Genomic DNA, 20,782 nt, shown 5'->3' with positions numbered 1-20,782 from the left:
AATTATGCTTTTATAGTGACCAGATTATACTGAACTAAGGAGCCAATTATGCGAAGAGTGCAGATGAAATTTTGATTTGTAGAAATTTTGATACTTCTATAGATGTTTTATCGAGACAAATTCACTTACATTTAAAAAGAAATGAGCATGTCATAAGGATTTTATACTTTGAATGTATTTCTCTTTAAAAAATTTGTTAACACTGACAGCCGGGAGATGGCGCAAAAGTTTCAGTAACTCGGTATTACATGGTAGCATGGTAGCGCTACCAAAGCTCCCACACATGACCTTTCGAAATGCATCAAATCTGACTGGAGGTAGGTTCCACTGGAAGTACTTTTGGACCATGATTCTGTTGTTATATAGGGCTTCTGAAACCTCATATTCATGCGTCGTTATGTCTGCAGGGATAACCCCGTAGATCATATATAATATTTTCTAGAGTATTACAGAGAATTTACGCTAGCCAAGGGCTCCCAAACCGAGAATTGCCAAGGAAAATCATAAAAACCACCATAACAAGGGACATCAATGAGATTTATAGGTAACAGCTTGCATAGCAACGCTGTGTTTAATGTAGGGAAAATGACTTGCGGAAATTCCTATAAAAATTTGAATATAATTCAATAGTTAGATCAAAAGTTAGGGTCTTTTTGAATTGTTATTTTAGTCTGGCGTGACCATATCCTCTCTTGGATATAGACCGTCCCACTAGTCTATAAATACATTTGCTAGGTTTCCACCATGGTTGTTAAAAATGCGTTTTAACTCTTTAAATTGGACAATTTTACGAGTCAAAACACATAAAACGTGTAAAATCGGGGTTAAAACTAGAAAACCTGTAAAATTGGTCAAACTCGTCTAAAAACAGGTAAACTCGTAAAAATCGTTAAAAATGTAATGTTTTCATGATTTCACTTTAAATTTAAACAAATGCAGAAATGCTCTTGTGCAGTGTGCAGGCTATGCTGACTCAGTACTCTCTTTTCCCAGTCCCCACCCCACCCGTGAGCCCGTGACCGACACTCCACATTGTGACTCCACACTTCGTCCCTGTCTCCCTGACTCCCTTCCCCTTTTCCCTTTCCAGTTTCTCCTTTCCCCAGCAGATTAAGAAAGCACTTTCCCCAGATCTGGAGTGTTCTTGGCGAGATGAAGGTAAGATTTTATTATCAATCCCAAGCTTTGTTTTTTCTGTCTAATGGTGGTGATTAGAGACAAAAAAAAAATTATCTAGGTATTCTTTGAATCTGTGTTTATCTTCTACTATTAATTGGTTTGCTTCTATTTTGTTAAATCCATGACGCAAAGAACAACATAATAGATTTTTTGATGTTTCTTGTAATTTCTAATTTTCTCGGAGGGGGAGTGGTGTTGCACTGCTGCTAGTCCTGCTATGTTTCTTGTCTAACGATGTTGTACTTCTATGTGTTGTAATTTCTTGTAATTTTCACCTATGCTCTGTTTGATCTTACTTGCTGGTTTTGGTGTTGCAGAGTCTGCATAGACAACGAGACAACGAAGCAACGAAGCATACCAAGATTGCACTCTTGTCAAGGTCACTTTCCATTATCTTTAACTAAGCTTCTTAATTATATGAAATTTTGAGAGGAAACTGAATGTGAAGGGAATTTAGGTGTTTGATCTTGCTTGCTGGTTTTGTGTGTTATAATTTCTTGTAACTAAGATTGCATAATACTAGGTGTTCAAAAACTTTGTCTATTGACTTGAGAATTTCGTGTTGATTTGTTGTATGGTGATCATAATATTTATGTTGATCTTGTCCAAACCAATTGTGTTCAGTAAAAGACTGCAATAAGTCATGTTTTATTGATTCAGATGAGATCCACTGCTTAGGTGAAAATATGCTTTTCTTTTGTTAAGTTCATTGTTATTTTGGCAACAAGAACTCTTAGGATTGAGTTTTTAGATTTCCATGCTGGAATGGAGGTGATGGGTTATCTTTGGAGGAATTTCTAATATTAGAATGGGAAGCATTTCTGGAGAATTATACCAAATTTCCAGCAATTTTGTGTTTGATGGAACTCGATTTAAAACAATGAGAGCCAGGGAGGAAAAAGAAAGTGCGAAATGAATATCCTTACAGACTAGGATTTTTGTGGAAGATCATGAAAAGGCTTTGCAAGACTAGGATTTTAGGTGTGGAATGGTTATATGGTTTGGGAGATATAGTATAGAATTGACCAAAAGCTAAGGATGTAATTTATGAATTAGAAGTTACTGAAGTAGTACCTGCAGAAGTGCAATCTGTGCTTATAATTTTGTGATTCAGCAGTTGCTTTTTTTGCCTCCACTGATAATTTTCTTTACACTGCCTTTTCTTAAATTCAGTAGTTGCCTTTTTTTGTCTCACTAGAATAGTTTTACAGTTATTGAACTGCAGTATACAATATGCATACTTGTAATACAATATGCATATTTGTAATTATTGATGCATATATTGATTCTTGAACTGCAAGATACATGGTATCTAAAAAAACTACCAGTGATAATAGACTTGATGTGGGATGACAATATGGTATAAATGTTGATAAGAATTCAATAAGAGTGCAGTGCATGTATTGTCAGAAAATTATCAGTGGAGGCATTTACCGTTTCAAGCATCATTGTAATGATTTTGATGAATGTTTTAAGAATAATGAGGAAGATAAAGGCAATGAGGGTGTGTTTAGTTTACATGACACACCAACAGATTGTTTGTTTTAGGTTTGTTAACTTTTAGTTATTGAAATTCTATGGACATGTATGAATTTTTATTTGAATTATGTATTTTAAGGTGTTTGGACATTTGTTTAGTTTATTTCACTTTTATTTTAATTGTGTTATATTATTATTTACTACTTGGCTGGATCTTGCAATTTAGTTAAAATATTTTACTTACGATTTTATGATTTTAGTTAAAATATTTTACTTACTTGCGATTTTATGATTTTTAGTTAAAAAATTTTACTTGTGATTTTATGATTTGAGTCTATATTGTATGTTTCGTGTCGTGTCAAAAAAACGTTTTTTACAACCTTGTTATCCATGTTTTTTTTTACAACCTTGTTATCCATGCAATCTACCAAGGATATATCATCATCTAATTATAACAGACTCACACATAATTGCTTAGAACCACTAATGATCGTAGGCCTGACTACATCAATTCCTCATCAAACATAGCAGCTTTGAGAAGCCGCGATGACTTGAAATCAACAGTGTCTAGACCGACAAGCACATGAGACATATATCACGATCTGATTTCAATTCCATGCTGTAATATTCACTTATGCGTGAAGTTAACAAATCAATACATTACTTTTTCTTTGAAATGATTTCAGCTACAACATGGAGTGTTTCCCAAACTTCATTTTCTTCTCTCTTTTACAGACGAGGAACCAGATCGTTGATTCAAGTATCTCCGTAGCCTTCAATTTTCCTCTGAACCCATTCATTCAAAATAAGTGGCCAAGTTGCATGGATCATTACACTTGAAAGGAAATTTGTAAATATCTCTTGGCCAGCAAGGGTGCCTCCAACTGTTAGCCACTCCTGAGTAGAGGAGCCTAGCAACTACATGAACAGCTACACAACAACAATCCATATTGCATTTCAAGTCTTTGATTTTCTACTATGAGTAGCATAAATTAAATCAACAAAATCCTTTGATTTTCTCCTCGAAAGATTAATGGAAACAGATTGGATTCTCTTCCTTTCGATCTGAAGCATGAAAAACCCCAACAATCAAATCATCTAAAGATGCAGTGGAGCATTGAAACCTCACACACTATAAATCAAAGCTTTGGGTACTAGAGTTGGTGGGGTGCGCCAGGCCAATGCTATAGTGCAGCGCAAAGGCGACGATCGAGAGCCCCAGTAGCAAGCTACTGTCATGGACCCTCCCCCTAAAAAAATAAATTTAATATCGTGTGAGCCATTGGCCCACGTATCAGATATTAAACTGATAAGAACAGATACTACACTTGATCTTAGCCAAAAGGCCGAGAAAGGTATGATTGATTAAGAGCTAGTGAGCTTTCTTTTATAGTGTGCTCCTGCTTGTGCCCTTTGTTATTTCTGCCATATGGGACGACAGGATACAGACTGAGCTTGTTACTTTGTAATATGCAAAACTAAGAGTGCAGAGCCAATTATGCTTTTATATTGACCAAATTATACTGAACTAAGGAGCCAAAACTTCTTGTTTCCATGCAATTTCTTGCCCCCTGCTTTCTAGCTTTTTTTCCAATAACAAGATTAATAATTCTGGTACATAAAGTTGTTTTTAGCTAATATTCTCACACGGTGAAGATATAACAATTTCTTGTTGTTTGATCAAGACAGAATAAATGGAGACACAAGGAAGGAAAACACATTTGATTGTCAAGACAGATAAAAATAGGCTTGTCTCTATATTTCAAATAATTTCTAGCTATTTATCTATTTATCTATCTTTCTAAACAGGAGAAACATAGATGGAAGCAAGTTAAAAGAAAATTACAAATTTCTCCTTAAATATTTCATAATTTTAATCTCTACCCTTACATTCAGATCTGGACAATTGATTTTAATTAACTTGTAAATTTAGGAAAGTTAATGGAGTTTTATTGTTTATGAACAATTCAGCTCCTCTTTTTGTTTTTTTTTCAATTCAGCCCCTCTTTTTTTTATTTTTCTTGTTCTTGCAATGTCATCCTCAAATGTTTTCTAACACTCGTTTTTTTAGATTGATCAAGTAGACTAAATTATATAAAAAATATTTTTATATAATTTAATTTTAAACTTAAATTACATAAAAGGTAAGATTAAAAGGTTGTTTTTTTATTGAGGACTGTCGTTTCATGGATGATTAGTGTGGGTTTGATCAACATCGACATTCTCGTCGATGTCTATTTCATATTAATTAGGGGTGAGCAAAAAAACCAAACAACCGAGAAAACTGAAAAAATAAAAAAAAAAAAACCAAAAAAACCGAACCGAAAAAAAAACCGAATTAACCGATTAAAAAATTACAAAAAAATTCCGGTTCGGTTCGGTTTCGGTTTCTAAAGTCTAAAATCGACTAAACCGAACCGAACCGAACCGGTTCAACCAAGCCAGCCTTAAAAAAAAAAAACAGGTATAAATAGCATGTTTTCCTAACCCTAAACCTAAATTAACTTTCCTCTAAAAACAAACTTAGCCGCCTCCTCCCTTACTCTCTGCATCTCTCCATCTCTCTTTTCCATTTGCTCCCTGCATCTTTACTTTTTGATTCTCCTTCATGCTTCTTTATTTGTTAAGCTCTGCTCCATGCTCCATGCTCCATGCTTCATGCTTCTCCTATTTGAAAGGCACGCCACCATCTTCACTTTTGCAACTTTACTTTTAATTGTTTTATTCCTCCTATAGAAGACATGTCCCTTTTTATTTTTGCTTTTAATTTTTTTATCCTTTTCTTTTTATTTCTCACATAATCCTGTAATTATTGTATAATTTTTCATGCACATGTAACCAAAGAAGATTATCATGTTGAACCAGTAAAAGGCTTTTCTGTGCTCTCCTTGATGTTGGTATTGTGAGAACAAAAATTCAAAATCAAGTTTGGCACTCGATGGATAATGAGCAGATGAGGATCTATGTAAACTATCTTTTGATCTTCCCTTTGTTTTTTTTTTCTAGTCAAATGACCTCTGTTCTTTCCTTTTGTTCGTCATACATGCCCAACCATTTTAAGAAAAAGCATGTTGAGAAAGCACAGATCTATGAAAATAAGCACAGATCTGTGAAATTAAGAACAAGACGAAAATAGAATTCCTGAAAAAATATGGTCAGTGAAAAAACTTAGAATAAAATTTCAATTGAAATAATTTCGGTTTAAATTGGTTTGGAAGGGAAAAAAACCGAACCGAACCGAACCGAATATGGTCGGTTCGAACCAGTTTTCGGTTCGATTCGGTTCAAAAACTTGAAAAAAAATAATTTCGGTTTGGTTAATTATTTTGGTCCAAAACCAGACCGAACCGGAAATGCTCACCCCTAATATTAATGGGAAAATACCAACATGTCATATATCTTTTTGTGTGTGAATGGAAATTAATTAGCTTAAACAACGTGTCATACATTATCTTTTTGTAATGATAATTTTAATTACATCGCAATATTAATTTAATATTGAATATAAGATGGATATCGGTGTTGCAAGGGATAACAATATTGAAGTAATATGATTACACATAATTCTTAACTCGCTTATCTATAGTAGTGTAGTTCATTATATAAATCCCATTAGGATTGATTAAGGGTGGTGGTCCTTAAGAGGGATTTTTCATGGGTTGTGACGTGGAGTACATGTTTTCTAAAGTAGCCATGTGTACAGTTATGCAATAGACTCAAAATAATAGTCGTAGGATTTGCCGATGTAGAGAAAAAGAAATAATATTAAATATTATTATTATTGTATTATATTTTAAAATGCATGGAAAAAACATTGTGTATTTATTGTGGATATAGACTCTTTGCACTATGAACCATATTGTATGTATAAAGTGTTTGCACTGTACACGACATTACAACATCATGGGAGTGTTGCCTTTGCTGTTTTTTAGTTAAAAAGTATTGTTGGGGAGCATTGTCTTTTCTATTTATTGTGCCAAAAGTTGTTGGGTCTGACTTGGCAATCACACCCAACACCATTGGGTTTTGCTAGGCAGTCGTGCCCAATGCTATTGGTACTGTGCAACACTAGGGGGGACGTTGCTTTTTCTCTTTGTGATTCCAAAAGCTGTTGGGTGACGTTTGGCAGCCAAACTCAATGCTCTTGAGTCTCGCTCGCTTTAACGCCAAACCCAATGGTCACCAGATTCAGAAGGAAATGAAGACATCCAAGGATATTGGGTCTGGCTCTGCAGCCAGACCCAATATCCTTGTCCATCAAACCCAAGGATCTTGGGTCTATCTCATCAGCCAAACCAAATGCCTTTGGGTCGCGGTGTTGAAGCCATCCTCAATATTGGGTTTGGCTCTGCAAACCGTAGTCCTTAAAATATATTGTGAATATAGATTCATTGTACTGTGGACCACACTGTAGACATAGAATGTTTGCACTGTGGATGACACTTGAGCACTATAGGAGCGTTGCCTTTACTGTTTTTTAGTCAAAAAGTGGTATTGGAGGTGTTGTTTTTTTTTTTGTTTTATGTACCAAAAGCTGTTGGGTCTGGTTTGGTAGCCAGACCAAACATTATTGGATCTGGTTAGGCAAATAGATCCAAATCGCTTAAAAAAGGTGATGGGTCTAGCTTGGCAACTAGACCCAACATCTGTAATCTATAATCACACTAGAATTAGACGACTGAAATGCAAAATTTTAGTTTTTGCGCTTTTAAGTTAAAGTTAAGCTTTTCCTCGCATGGCTCTAACCCCTTTCATTTGATCATATAGGGAAAGTTATGAGATTTCTCTGATCCTGTCAAAGAATGGCATCTCTAATGGTCTGTATAAGTCTTCCATAGACCATAGGATTCTTCATTAGACCTCATGGTTATGCAAAGACTCCTCCACAAGACTGGGTTGTAGAAGGATGATGGAACAATTGCTTAAGAAACTCGAGGACATATACTGGGAATGAAAGTTCCCAAATTCCCGATCTTCGGCCTTATGCCTAAAACAAATAACCATTATATAATAATATAATAACTAGCATATTCACCCGCATTTCGCAATGGGTCAATAACAATGTTTTTTTCAATGTAAAAATGCTTGACTTGGGTTAAAAAACATGGAATGTATTTGCACCATCACCATCTTCAAATAAAGTATTTTTTACAATAGCATCAAGAATAGCGCATAGCATACTAGCGTCCAATACACCGACAACTAATTTCTTTTCCTTTAACTTTTTTTTCCTTTTAAGATATTTCCAATTGTATTTTTTTTCCTCTTTAATTGAATTTTTTTCATTCTGTTAAGAGAAAATAAATTGATGTGAATTTTTTTATATTGTATAAAAGCTGGGTGATGATAATTGTTTTTCATTTCAAGTTACGTTGAATTTTCTTATTAAAGCATGTTTGTTTTTGCATATCAAAAATTCTTTTAAAAACATTTGATTTTTTTTTATTTTTTTCTTTACTTAAAATTAATATATTTTGATGTAATGATATAAAAAAAAAATTTTAAAAAAAAAATAGTATCTCAATATAACCTAATGTTACCGAGTTTGGTTGGGCAGCCAGATATTTTCAATTTTATTTTTTTACCTCTTTAGATTTTTTTTCTTTTCTCTTATTTAATTTTTTTTTCATACGGTAAAGAGAAAATAAATTGATGGGACTTTTTTTTATATTGTACAAAAGTTTGGTGATGATAATTTTATTGTTTGTTTTTGCCTTTCAAAAATGCTTTTAAAAAAAAATTAAATTTTTTTTATCTTTTTCTTGAATTCAAATTAAATTTTTTTGATGTTTTTGTATTATTTTGATGTGATCATATAAAAAGACGTTGTCTTTTCTGTTGTCTGGCTTGGATGCCAAACCCACCGCTATTGGGTCTAACTCGCAGTCAAACCCACCAATCTTGGGTCAAGCTGGGCAACCAGACCCAATGCGATTAGGTCAGGCTGGGAAGCCAGACCCAACTTCCCAGCAGGACCCAATATCATTAGGTCTTGCTGGTTGTGAACATAAATTAATTGCACTGTAGACATAAAATATTTGTACTGTGGACAACATTGTAGCACGAGAGGGCGTTGTCTATTGTGTTTTTTGGTCAAAAAATATTGTTGGGTCTGGCTTGCAAGGATCCAATAGCGTTGCCCAGCAAGACCTAATAGCATTAGGTTAATGGCATTAGATCATGTTGCCCAACAAAACCCAACAACTTTTGGATTCCTGAGCCACCAGACAAAATGCAATTGGTCCTCCTAGGCAACATATTGCTCTATGTGGTGTGATCTGCTGATACTACCATCACAATTAAGAACTAGATTACATTACCTTTACTTTCTAAAATTACGTAGGCCTTCATCCAAAATCTACTTAAGTATTATTTAAGAGTTAATAATTTGAACTTAGAAATGTAGGGCCTTACCCCGGAGGGAGCCCTTCCAGAAATTCTCAAAGGCCTAGGCAAGACCTAGGCCAAAGAGGGGGTTTGGAAATAGTTTTCAACCAGCAATTGACGCGCCTCAGTTAGAACCTCACTAGCTGCGTCATTGCCCCAAGCGCAAAGATAGTTAACAACCAGCAGGAACTTTTAGTTTTATACTAGTTTGGGACGTGGCTCCTGGTAAATATTTCGATGTGGGATTCCGATTGAGGTGGTTTATACATTGTTGTACGTGACCGCCTGTGTCAGATTTTCCTACCCTGTCTGGTCCATCTGTATATAACGACGTAGTGGTGAGTCGTTCAATATTCTAAAGAAAAAGTAGATAAGAAAAACTATGCATGATATATCAGATGTGCATGGTAATAATGGAGGAAACGTTACATGTTTGAAAATCACAACAAAAACCCAATTCACAGACACGTCTCTAAGATAATGAACATGTAAGACAGGTTCCAATGGCAGCATGAGGATTGAGAAAGAGTTAAAATCAATATCTATTCTGTTAACAATGGTCATGGCCTCTTCTAGGTTGTTTGCTTATCAGTAGTCAGATAACAGAGTTTGTTAACCTTTCTCAAGCTGACTCATAAAGGGTTCCCTAAAAATTAACAATCTAAGAAAAAACAAATACTAGTATATAGGGTAGGACTGCCCCAAGAATTTCCTCCTTCTCCACACATACACCATTGTCAAGATTATGGCAAGATCTTTGATTTCGGGTACAGGAAAAAGAGGGTTTAATAGTCAGAAAAATACCATAAAATCAATAAGAAAAACTAAAGAAAACAGATAAAGAGAAGCACCTAAATAAACATGGAAAAAAAAAAGCAGCACAGAGGTGTGCGTTCCAAGAAGTTCCTGAACATGAGTTGGGGGATGAAGTTCAAAGTAAAGAACTCTACTGTCTCCCAACCATCAATGACTTGCTTTCACTCGATCCATCACAAACTTCAAATCAAAGCATTGGATTTGTTCTCTGAATCATTCTAGCCTGCAAATGGGTTACTGAAGCATGAAGAACCCCTACAAGCATAGAACCCCCTCGCAAACTACAAATTAAAGCATTGGGACTGGAGTTGGTGGGGAGCGCCAGGCCAATGCTATAGTGCAGCGCAAAGGTGACGATCGAGAGCCCCAGTAGCAAGCTACTGTGATGGACCCTCCCCCTAAAAAAATAAATTTAATATCGTGTGAGCCATTGGCCCACGTATCAGATATTAAACTGATAAGAACAGATACTACACTTGATCTTAGCCAAAAGGCCGAGAAAGGTATGATTGATTCAGGGCTTCTAAGCTTTCTTTTATAGTGCGCTCCTGCTTGTGCCCTTTGTTATTTTTGCCATATGGGACGACAGAATACAGACTGGGCTTGTTACTTGGTAATATGCTTCTATTAATAATTCTGGTGCAAATAGGTAGTTTTTAGCTAATATTCTCACAGGATGAAGATAAAACAATTTCTTGTTGTTTGATCAAGACAGAATAAATGGAGACACAAGGGAGCTAGGAAAACACATTTGATTGTCAAGAGAGATAAAAATAGGTTTTTGTCTCTATATTACAAATAATTTCTAGCTAATTTTAATCCCTGCCCTTCCGTTCATATCTGTACAATTGATTTTAATTAACTTACAAATTTTTCACCTTTAAATCTGAAAACTAAAAAATATAGAAGAATTTTTTTTACAAGATTAAATCAGACTTTTCCAATTTTATTCTTTCTTTTTCCTCATCAACCAATCCGAATGCAAAGACATTAACTTTGTCTTATACACCCCTAAGAAACACAACTCCATCTTCGACTCATTTGTCTTCGTCTTCTTAGTTGTTATATCTCTTATATCTCAAAATATAGTAACCTAACACTATTTTAATCTATTTCATTGTTTCTTTTTTTTTCCTTCATTTTTTATTTTTTTTTCATCTGAAAAGACTGTATTGTTTCTTTCTTTTTCTTTCATTTTTTTAAAATCAAAACTTTTTTCCATCATTAATCCAGTGATGTTGCGAATCTCACAAGTGAAAATGTTTAAAATTATAATGAAGTGGATCTTAGGTTTAGCTCGCATAGGGCAGAAATCTCATTGTTTATCAATGGCAGTGCCTAAAAACACAATCTCTACCTAAAATATTCTTTCGAAAGAATAAGATAATCCTTTGATTCTTCTATTGGATTTGATATATGGTGACTTGACTTATTTGTTAAATCACGCAAAGATTTATGCTTTGTAAGAACACGAATTTAGGCATGTATTGCAAAGCGAGATTTAGTGATTTAATGCTTTGAATGGTAACTTTGATTTGTCTTCAAAGTGTTGTTGAAAAACTATTATGAGGCATTAGGCCTGATCTAACAGAGCTTCATTCTTTGTAGACTTCAAGCGTAAATGAAAGAGGCTCGAGAGCTTTTGAGAGAGCTTCCTTGCTTAAAGAATATATTTTGTTAAAGAACTCTTATGGAGACTTTAGGTTTGATCCAACAGAAGTTCGTTCTTCGTAGATTTCAAGCGTAGATGAAGGAAGCTTGAGAGCTGTTGAGAGAGCTTCCTTACTTGAAGAGCTTGTCTTGAATAAAATTTTGTATCTCTAAGAATTCTCACTTTTTTTTTCCCTTGTCTAGGGTAAGGCCCTCTATTTATAAAGATTTGTACGGGGATCTCAAGTTCTTTTTTCAATGTCACATGACATTATTTTACTGGTTAATGTTTATTGATGGGCTCTTGCATTTATGACAAGATATCTTGAATATCTCATCGCATGTGTCAACCTTTTATTGGCCAAAAAATATATGAATGCCTATTTATTTTCCATGTCATTTATTTTAACTTTATTTTATCTGCTTATGTAAAAAATAAAAATAAAAATGACATATAATGAAAATTTGATTGGTAAAAAATTTTTGTTCTATAGATACCTCATCAAGATAAGTTCATTTATATTTAAAAATAAGGAGGCGTGTCTCCAAAATATGATTGAGAGGATTTTATACTTTGAATATATTTATCTTTAAAGAATATGTTAACTTTGAGAGCCTAAAGATGGTGTAAAAGTTTCAGTAACTCGGTAGTACTTGGTAGCATGGTAGAGCTACCAAAGCTCCGACATGACCTTACGAAATGCATGAAATTTGGGTGGAGGTAGATTCAACATGAAGGAAGGTTTTCAAAAATATTTTTTTAACGCAACACGAAATATATAATATAAACTCGAATCATAAAATTATAAGAAAAATATTTTAACTAATTATATATTGACAATTTCAGTCAAGTAGTAAACAATAATATAACACAATTAAAATAAATATGAAATAAACAATACAAATATCCAAACACCTTAGAATACATAATTCAAATAAAAATTCATACATGATTTAAATAACTTAAAAATACAATATAATATAATTATGTCCATAAAATTTCATTAACTAAAAATTAACAAATCTAAAACAAATAATTTGTTCAAGAATTAATATATGTATCAACAAGGATGTATATATAGTGTAGAGAGTTAGACAAAATACAAAAAAGAAAAAGCATACACGAATATGGTTAAATTCCTGATTGAATCAAGTTGAGTGGAGTTAAATAATCTACTAAAACCCTGATTGAATCAGCCTGATTTTATTGTGTTAATATTTTATATGGTTAAATTAGAAATTCAATTCTAAATTAAACTTTCAAGTCATCACATAATGAAATATAAAATTAAACTTTCAATTACAAACTAGGGAGTGGAGTGTCGGGGGACTTAGATAGGGAAACAATAATTTTTTAAATTTTTAAACTTTTGTCAAGCTCGTAAAATCGGTCCAATTTTACCGATTTTACTGAGTTTGATCGATTTTAACGGAGTATGATCAATTTTGAGTTTTTAACCCGATTTTACATGTTATATACTTGTTGACTCGTAAAATCGTACGATTTTACGAGTCAACTCGCGATTTTAACAACAATGACTGGAAGTACTTTGGGACCATGATTCTGTTGTTATACAGGGCTTCCAAAGCCTCAAATTCATGCTTTGTTATGTCTGCAGGGATACCCCATAAATCATAGATAATATTTTATAGAGTATTACAAAGAATTTATGCTAGCCAAGGGCTCCCAAATCTAGAATTGCCAAGGAAAATCACAAAAATTGTCAAAATTGAGGGTATTGGTGAGATTTTTGATATCTAAAGATTTGACGGTCCGTGTAGCGACACAGTGACTAATGTGGAGAAAACAGCCTCCGAAAACTTCTGTAAAAATTTGAGTGCAGTCCAACGATTGAATCAAAAGTTAAGGTTCTTTTGAGCTATTATCCTGGTCTGGCATGACCGTCCCCTTCTTAAATATAGACATATTCCATTGATTCATAAATATTTCTGCTAGGCTATCCATATAATATGTCGAGGATATATCCTCATCTAATTATAGCAGACTCACATCTAATTATTCAGAACCACCAGTTATCACATGCCTGACTATATCAGTTCCTCATCAAACATAGCAGCTTTGAGAAGCCGCGATGACTTGAAATCAACAGTGTCTAGACCGGCAAGCACATGAGACATATATCACGATCTGATTTCAAGTCCATGCTGTAATATTCACTTATGCGTGAAGTTAACAAATCAATACATTACTTTCATTTTCTTTGAAATGATTTCAGCTACAACATAGAGTGTTTCCCAAACTTCATTTTCTTTTCTCTTTTACAGACGAGGAACCAGATCGTTGATTCCAGTATCTCCGTAGCCTTCAGTTTTCCTCTGAACCCATTCATTCAAAATCAGTGGCCAATTTGCATGGATCATTACACTTGAAAGGAAATTTGTAAATATCTCTTGGCCAGCAAGGGTGCCTCCAACTGTTAGCCACTCCTGAGTAGAGGAGCCTAGCAACTCCATGAACAGCTACACAACAACAATCCATATTGCATTTCAAGTCTTTGATTTTCTACTATTAGTAGCATAATTTAAATCAACAAAATACTTTGATTTTCTCCTCGAAAGATTCTTGGAAACAGATTGGATTCTCTTCCTTACGATCTGAAGCATGAAAAACCCCAACAATCAAATCATCTAAGAATGCAGCGGAGCATTGAAACTTCACACACTATAAATCAAAGCTTTGGGTACTAGAGTTGGTGAGGTGCGCCAGGCCAATGCTATAGTGCAGCGCAAAGGCGACGCTCGAGAGCCCCAGAAGCAAGCTACTGTGATGGACACTCCCCCTAAAAAAATAAATTTAATATCGTGTGAGCCATTGGCCCACGTATCAGATATTAAACTGATAAGAACAGATACTACACTTGATCTTAGCCAAAAGGCCGAGAAAGGTATGATTGATTCAGGGCTTCTAAGCTTTCTTTTATAGTGCGCTCCTGCTTGTGCCCTTTGTTATTTTTGCCATATGGGACGACAGAATACAGACTGGGCTTGTTACTTGGTAATATGCTTCTATTAATAAGGGTGGCGACAAAAAGTTTTGTGCTTGCCAAGTCCCCTGCACGGCGGAGAATGATGTGCTCTCTTAGTCCTGGGCAAAGCTAAGAGTGCAGAGCCGACTATGCTTTTATATTGACCAAAGTATACTGAACTAAGGAGCCAAAACAAGATTAATAATTCTGGTGCAAATAGGTAGTTTTTAGCTAATATTCTCAGACGATGAAGATAAAACAATTTCTTGTTGTTTGATCAAGACAGAATAAATGGAGACACAAGGGAGGAAAACACACACACACGCACAGAAACACACACACACATATATGTATGTATGTATGTATGTATGTATGTAAAGATAGATAACTTGATCTCTATCTCTCTCTCAATGGGTCTAGTAATTTTAATTGGGTTGGTAGTGTTGAAGATGAAAGTCTACTAATAGTTATACTAATTTTTGATTGGTAGAAAATATTTGTTCTATAAATGCCTTATTGAGACTAGTTCATGTGCGTTTAAAAATAAATGTACAGGTCTCGAGAGAATTTTATACTTTGCATATATTTCTCTTTAAAGAATTTGGTAACACTGACAGCCAGAAGATGGCGCAAAAGTTTCAGTAACTCGGTATTACTTGGTAGCGCTACCAAAGCTCCCACATGACCTTTCGAAATGCATCAAATCTGACGCCTCATATTCATCATTCTGTTGTTATATAGGGCTTCTGATCGAAGCCTCATATTCATGCTTCGTCATGTCTGCAGGGGTAACCCCATAGATCATATATAATATTTTCTAGAGTATTACAGAGAATTTACGCTAGCCGAGGGCTCCCAAATCCAGAATTGCCAAGGAAAATAATAAAAACCGCCAAAATTAGAGGCATCAGTGAGATTTTTTATATCTAAATATTCGACGGCTGGTAACCATGCGGTGTTTAATGTAAAGAAAATAATTTACAGAAATTCCTGTAAAAATTTTAATATAGTCTAATAGTCGAATAAAAAATTATTATCTTTTTGATCTATTATTAATTATGGTTTGACGTGATCAAATCTCTCTGAGATCTTGACTTGTTCACTGATTTATAAATAAATTTGTTAGGTTATCCACGTAATTATCAGGGGCATATCCTCATCTAATAATGGCAACCTCGCACCTAATTGCATAAAATTACCTATTATCACAGGTGCGATTACATCAATTCCTCATCAAACATAGCAGCTTTGAGAAGCCGCGATGACTTGAAATCAACAGTGTCTAGACCGACAAGCATGAGATTTATATCACGATCTGATTTCAATTCCATTCTATAATATTCACTTCTGCGTGAAGTTACCAAATCAATACATTACTTTTATTTTCTTTGAAATGATTTCAACTACAACATGTAGGGTTTCCCAAAATTCATTTTCTTTTCTCTTTTACAGAGAGAAACCAGATCGTTGATTCCAGTATCTTCGTAGCCTTCAGTTTTTGTCTGAACCCATTCATTCAAAATAAGTGGCCAAGTTGCATGGATCATTACACTTGTTAGGAAATTTGTAAATATCTCTTGGCCAGCAAGGGTGCCTCCAACTGTTAGCCACTCTTGAGTAGAGGAGCCTAGCAATTCCATTAACTGCAGTTACACAACAACAATCCATATTAACAAAATATTTCTGAACATCACAAAATATTATACTATATTAAGAAGTCTTTGATTTTCTACTATCAGTAGCATAAATTAAACCAACAAAATCCTTTGATTTTTTCCTCGAAAGATTCTTGGAAACAGATTGGATTCTCTTCCTTTCGATCTGAAGCATGAAAACCCCAACAATCAAATCATCTAAAGATGCAGAGGAGCATTGAAACCTCTATCATAGATCGATTCCTTTGATTATTGGAAAATCTTTTTCAATTTTATAGGATTCTGTAATTTGGTTTGGAAGAAGTAAATGTCAGACTCATTGCATCAACGGCTAATCAAACTCTTAAAAAAATAAACGAACAATCTACGTAAAAGAACAAACTCTGGGTTACACATCACATTGATGAAGAAAGACAATAATTCAAGTCTACTTGTAAACGATACACACTTTCTCTTCTAGCTTTTCTACGACAGCTTGTAGATAACTTCTAAGTTTAGCTCTTGGCATGACAATCACCTCACATTGGAAGTATTTTTCTAAGTCATTCCAGTCTGCACTTGTTTACTGAAGTAAGAAAAACACCAACAATCAAATCATCTAAGATGCAGCGGAGCATTGAAACCTCACAAACTACAAACCAAAACATCAGACTAGAATTGGTGGGGTGCGCCAGGCCAATGCTATAGTGCAACGCAAAGGCGACGATCGAGAGCCCCAGCAGCAAGCTACTGTGATGGACCCTCCCCCTAAAAAAATAAATTTAATATCGTGTGAGCCATTGGCCCACGTATCAGATATTAAACTGATAAGAACAGATACTACACTTGATCTTAGCCAAAAGGCCGAGAAAGGTATGAATGATTCAGAGCTACTAAGCTTTCTTTTATAGTGCGCTCCTGCTTGTGCCCTTTGTTATTTTTGCCATATGGGACGACAGAATACAGACTGGGCTTGTTACTTCGCAATATGCTTCTATTATTTCACCAAGGGGCGTAAAACACAAGGGTGGCGACAAAACTTTTTGTGCTTGCCAAGTCCCCTCTGCACGGCTTTTATATTGACCAAATTATACTGAACTAAGGAGCCAAAACTTCTTATTTCCATGCAATTTCTTGCCCCCTGCTTTCTATCTCATCGATCCTTCAGTTTTTTCCAACAACAAGAATAATAATTCTGGTGCATAAAGGTAGTTTTTAGCTAATATTCTCACACGATGAAGATAAAACAATTTCTTGTTGTTTCAAGACAGAATAAGTGGAGACACAGGGGAGGAAAACACATTTGTGAGTCCGACAAACTATTGTATGGTTTCTTGACTTCTAATTATGTGAATTCTCATCCAATCAAACCATAGGAGTCAAGTTAGAGGAATCCATTCTGCCTTCGAATAATCAATAAAGTGCCCCAATTGAGCAGTCTTCATGTCATCCGTCAAAATTTCAGAATTGTAATATTTTATTTTACCTAGGGACAAAATAACAAAATTCTAATTGGATTGGTGGATCATTTTTTCAGTCATTCATTGAATGATAAATCACTATGAGTAATGGAGATACATGATTTAAATAACGGAAGATCTAATATTTAAAAATTGTATCGAAATTTACTAAAAAAGTGCACATAATTTGATCATTGTGAGCAAATCCAAAATCCTTGACCTTTTGAATCACTCAAGTAATAGAGTAATTTAAAAAGTTCTCAACGACTTACCTGAAGCTTCTTTTATATATATATGTTAAGCTATCTTATATATTTATCATACTCTCTTTTCAATTCAATTAGATATTAATGTAAATGAACCATAACTATATAGTCCTATTCCTAATAAAATTAACCCCAAAATAGCATATTCAGATTAATTATAAGCAAACCGATAGCATACAATTGCAGAATTTAAACCTTCCAAAAGCAATTTCAGGGTGTTCAAAGACACTGAGCATGTTTGATAGCCTCACCGAAATACCACAAATCCAAACCTAATGATAAGCAATGGTAAATTGTACTGTTACATTAAGACTAAATTACATGAACTTAAAACTTCTGAACTTACGAAGAGGCATTCATCCAAAATCTACTGAAATACTATTTTTAACAGTTAATAGCTTGAACTTAGAAATGCAGGGCCTTACCCCGGAGGGAACCCTTCCAGAAATTCTCAAAGGCCTAGGCAAGACCTAGGCCGAAGAGGGGGTTTGGAAATAGTTTTCAACCAGCAATTGACGCGCCTCGGTTAGAACCTCACTAGCTGCGTCATTGCCCCAAGCGCAAAGATACCTTCCCACACATCTGAGCTTGAAACTTATAGGCACTTGAGCCTTGCAGGTTCTCTCCCTTTCGATGTGGGATTTAAGTTATCAATCCTTATTCCATTGAGTCATTGACTAGACCACCATATAAATTTTGCTTTGTTAAGAAATCATATGGCACCATACAACGTAAATTCATGGGGCACCAAAACCAAACCCATGAAGAAGAATGAAGGATTGTTTATCGAGCCCATCAAGAAGAATGAAAGGGCTGCAAACGGAGCCCAATAAGAGGAAATAAAGGCTCAAAATTGAGCCCAATAAAAGGAAACGAAAGCAAGCGCTGCCAGTGTTGAGCTGCCGCACCAAAGCCGTCCTAACAGGAAAAGGATGACGTGGTGTTTTTTATTATGATTGTAATTATTTTTTAAAATATTTTATATTTATATTTTATATTTATTCAAATATTAAATGACCTCAAATCAACCAAATAATAATTAAAAAAAACTTATGAATCCTAGTTCTAAGTCTATTTCTTTAAAGGGTATTTGAGATATTTCATTACGCTTTAAAAACATGAAAATACAAAAAAAAGCTCTTGTACCCTAATTTTAATTTTTTTTTATTTTAAAGAATAATCAAGTCATTCCAACATACTCTATAAATATAAAAAGCTGAATTCTCTTCAATTAATTTAAGAATAATTAGTTGACCTATGAAAAGCCTATATTAACTCCAAAACTAAAGCTAATAAGTTTTTTTAGAATGGTAAAATTATTAACGCAAGTCTTGAGTGCAGCCACCCCTTTTTTCCATTTGTCTTCAATTATTGAATTGATTATTTACTTCCCATTTTTGGCGGCAATGATCTTCAAATGGACGGTCAAGATCATGCTAAATCAACTCAAGTAATTTCCAAACGATGAAAAGGACTGGAAACAAAACAGAACAAAACTCGATCTGGTCCAAAATGGAAGATGCCTTGGAATATCCTTCTCTTTGCTCATCCATTATTTTTCTAACCTTCCTCCCTTTATTGCCGCTCTCCTCTCCCTCTCAAACATCATAACCCCATAATCACTCTTTTCCTTGTTTCTCCCTTCTCTATTTCACACCTTCAGACACAGCAAGATCAGTCGGTTGAAGAAAACCAAAGCAAGAGGAAATATGTGCACTCCCATTTCTTTGTCTGACCAAGAACAACTTGTTGAGAAATTGGAGATTTTCAAATTTCAAGGCAGGGATAAAAATGGCCACAAAGTCCTTCGAATTATCGGCAAATTCTTATCTGGTTAGTAACTTCTCTAACATTAACATGAAAATAATCCTCTCGACTGTCGTGCCGAATGTGCTTGATAATTTTATTTTATTTCTTACTATTTTATGGTTTCGATTTTTTACTTTTGCAGCTCGGTTTTTGAGCGTGGATGCACTCAAGAATTATTTGGAGGAGAACATCTTCCCTAGGCTAAAGAAGAAGCCATTTTCGGTCTTGTACCTTCACACACAAGTACAAAAGAGTGAGGATTTTCCAGGAATCTCAGCCCTCCGATCAATCTATGATGTTATACCAATCAACGCTAGGGATAATCTCCAGGCAATTTACTTTGTCCACCCCAGCCTACAAGCCAAACTTTTCCTTGCCACGTTTGGCCGTCTTCACTTCGGCAGCAGGTAAGAACAACGAAATATTTTGCACAGTGACTGATGTTTTTTTCTCTCAAAGGGTATCGGTATTTGGTTGCATTTTTAGCTTTCTGGCTTACGTGAATAAACCAACACAAACAATATTGTGGCAGGTTGTATGGGAAGCTAAGGTATATCAACAGGATTGATTATTTATGGGACCATATAAGGAGAAATGAAGTAAAAATCCCCGAGTTCGTTTGTGATCATGATGAAGATTTGGAGGGCCATCAGATGCTGGACTATGGGGTGGAGAGTGATCATCCTAGAGTTTGTGGTGCTCCCTTCATGGATTCTCCTGTGACCATGTACTCAACGAGGTGTATTTAGTAAATGGAGAAAAAATAACGAGTGAGAGAATCTTTTTACTGTGAAGAAATTTGTGCTCTGAAGCTAGAAAGAAAAAAAAGGTCAAGTTTATGCAGTAGTTCTTAGCTGTTCTTGATTCCCGATGTGTCTCGTCTAGCTACGCACCATTTGTTGTCGGGTGAGCTTGTTGGTCTGTCTCCTATCAGATTTGGTATTATTGACCATAGTTTCATTTATTTTATTTATTTTTCCAGTCAATCTTTCAATTTTATTTAATTTGCAAAATCTATTTGATGGTGTGAAAGAATTTAATGAAAAAGTAATTCTCCACCCGTCGAAGTTATTTTGAGAGGCCACAAAGGCGACCCTTCTCGTGTTCAAGAGCAA

General features: G+C 34.8%; 1 protein-coding gene, 1 long non-coding RNA gene and 6 other non-coding genes across 8 annotated transcripts; 1 reads left to right on the top strand and 7 right to left on the bottom strand.

The window, feature by feature from the left end:
* Positions 1-3,821: 3,821 nt before the first annotated feature.
* Positions 3,822-4,017, bottom strand: LOC133695524 (U2 spliceosomal RNA). Its single transcript, XR_009842474.1, has one exon. It is a non-coding gene; the product is annotated as a U2 spliceosomal RNA (small nuclear RNA).
* Positions 4,018-9,064: 5,047 nt separating this feature from the next.
* Positions 9,065-9,215, bottom strand: LOC133695530 (U4 spliceosomal RNA). Its single transcript, XR_009842480.1, has one exon. It is a non-coding gene; the product is annotated as a U4 spliceosomal RNA (small nuclear RNA).
* A 957-nt stretch (positions 9,216-10,172) lies between these two features.
* Positions 10,173-10,368, bottom strand: LOC133695525 (U2 spliceosomal RNA). Its single transcript, XR_009842475.1, has one exon. It is a non-coding gene; the product is annotated as a U2 spliceosomal RNA (small nuclear RNA).
* A 3,857-nt stretch (positions 10,369-14,225) lies between these two features.
* Positions 14,226-14,421, bottom strand: LOC133695526 (U2 spliceosomal RNA). The gene has a single exon (XR_009842476.1). It is a non-coding gene; the product is annotated as a U2 spliceosomal RNA (small nuclear RNA).
* Positions 14,422-16,479: 2,058 nt separating this feature from the next.
* On the bottom strand, positions 16,480-18,411 carry LOC133693127 (uncharacterized). Its single transcript, XR_009842071.1, has 2 exons — positions 18,284-18,411; positions 16,480-16,718 (listed from the first exon to the last, which is right to left on the bottom strand). It is a non-coding gene; the product is annotated as an uncharacterized LOC133693127 (long non-coding RNA).
* Positions 16,814-17,009, bottom strand: LOC133695520 (U2 spliceosomal RNA). Its single transcript, XR_009842471.1, has one exon. It is a non-coding gene; the product is annotated as a U2 spliceosomal RNA (small nuclear RNA).
* LOC133695531 (U4 spliceosomal RNA) lies at positions 18,276-18,426 on the bottom strand. Its single transcript, XR_009842481.1, has one exon. It is a non-coding gene; the product is annotated as a U4 spliceosomal RNA (small nuclear RNA).
* A 976-nt stretch (positions 18,427-19,402) lies between these two features.
* Positions 19,403-20,653, top strand: LOC133694534 (uncharacterized). The gene is made up of 3 exons (XM_062116073.1): positions 19,403-19,691; positions 19,810-20,074; positions 20,200-20,653. The coding sequence occupies exons 1-3, from the start codon at positions 19,568-19,570 to the stop codon at positions 20,414-20,416; spliced, it is 606 nt and encodes a 201-aa protein (XP_061972057.1). The 5' UTR covers positions 19,403-19,567; the 3' UTR covers positions 20,417-20,653.
* Positions 20,654-20,782: the final 129 nt, after the last annotated feature.

Source organism: Populus nigra, chromosome 5 (genome assembly GCF_951802175.1).
Source record: "Populus nigra chromosome 5, ddPopNigr1.1, whole genome shotgun sequence".
NCBI classification, from domain to species: domain Eukaryota; kingdom Viridiplantae; phylum Streptophyta; class Magnoliopsida; order Malpighiales; family Salicaceae; genus Populus; species Populus nigra.
The sequence above is the reverse complement of the archived record's forward strand: the minus strand, read 5'-3'. Positions and strand labels throughout refer to the sequence as shown.

Bases quoted from the DNA above. Each gene is read 5' to 3' on its own strand.
- LOC133694534 (XM_062116073.1), top strand. From the start codon at position 19,568: ATGTGCACTCCCATTTCTTTGTCTGACCAAGAACAACTTGTTGAGAAA. The intron at 19,692-19,809 runs GTTAGTAACTTC...TTACTTTTGCAG, and splicing joins TATCGGCAAATTCTTATCTG to CTCGGTTTTTGAGCGTGGAT. The intron at 20,075-20,199 runs GTAAGAACAACG...ATATTGTGGCAG, and splicing joins CGTCTTCACTTCGGCAGCAG to GTTGTATGGGAAGCTAAGGT.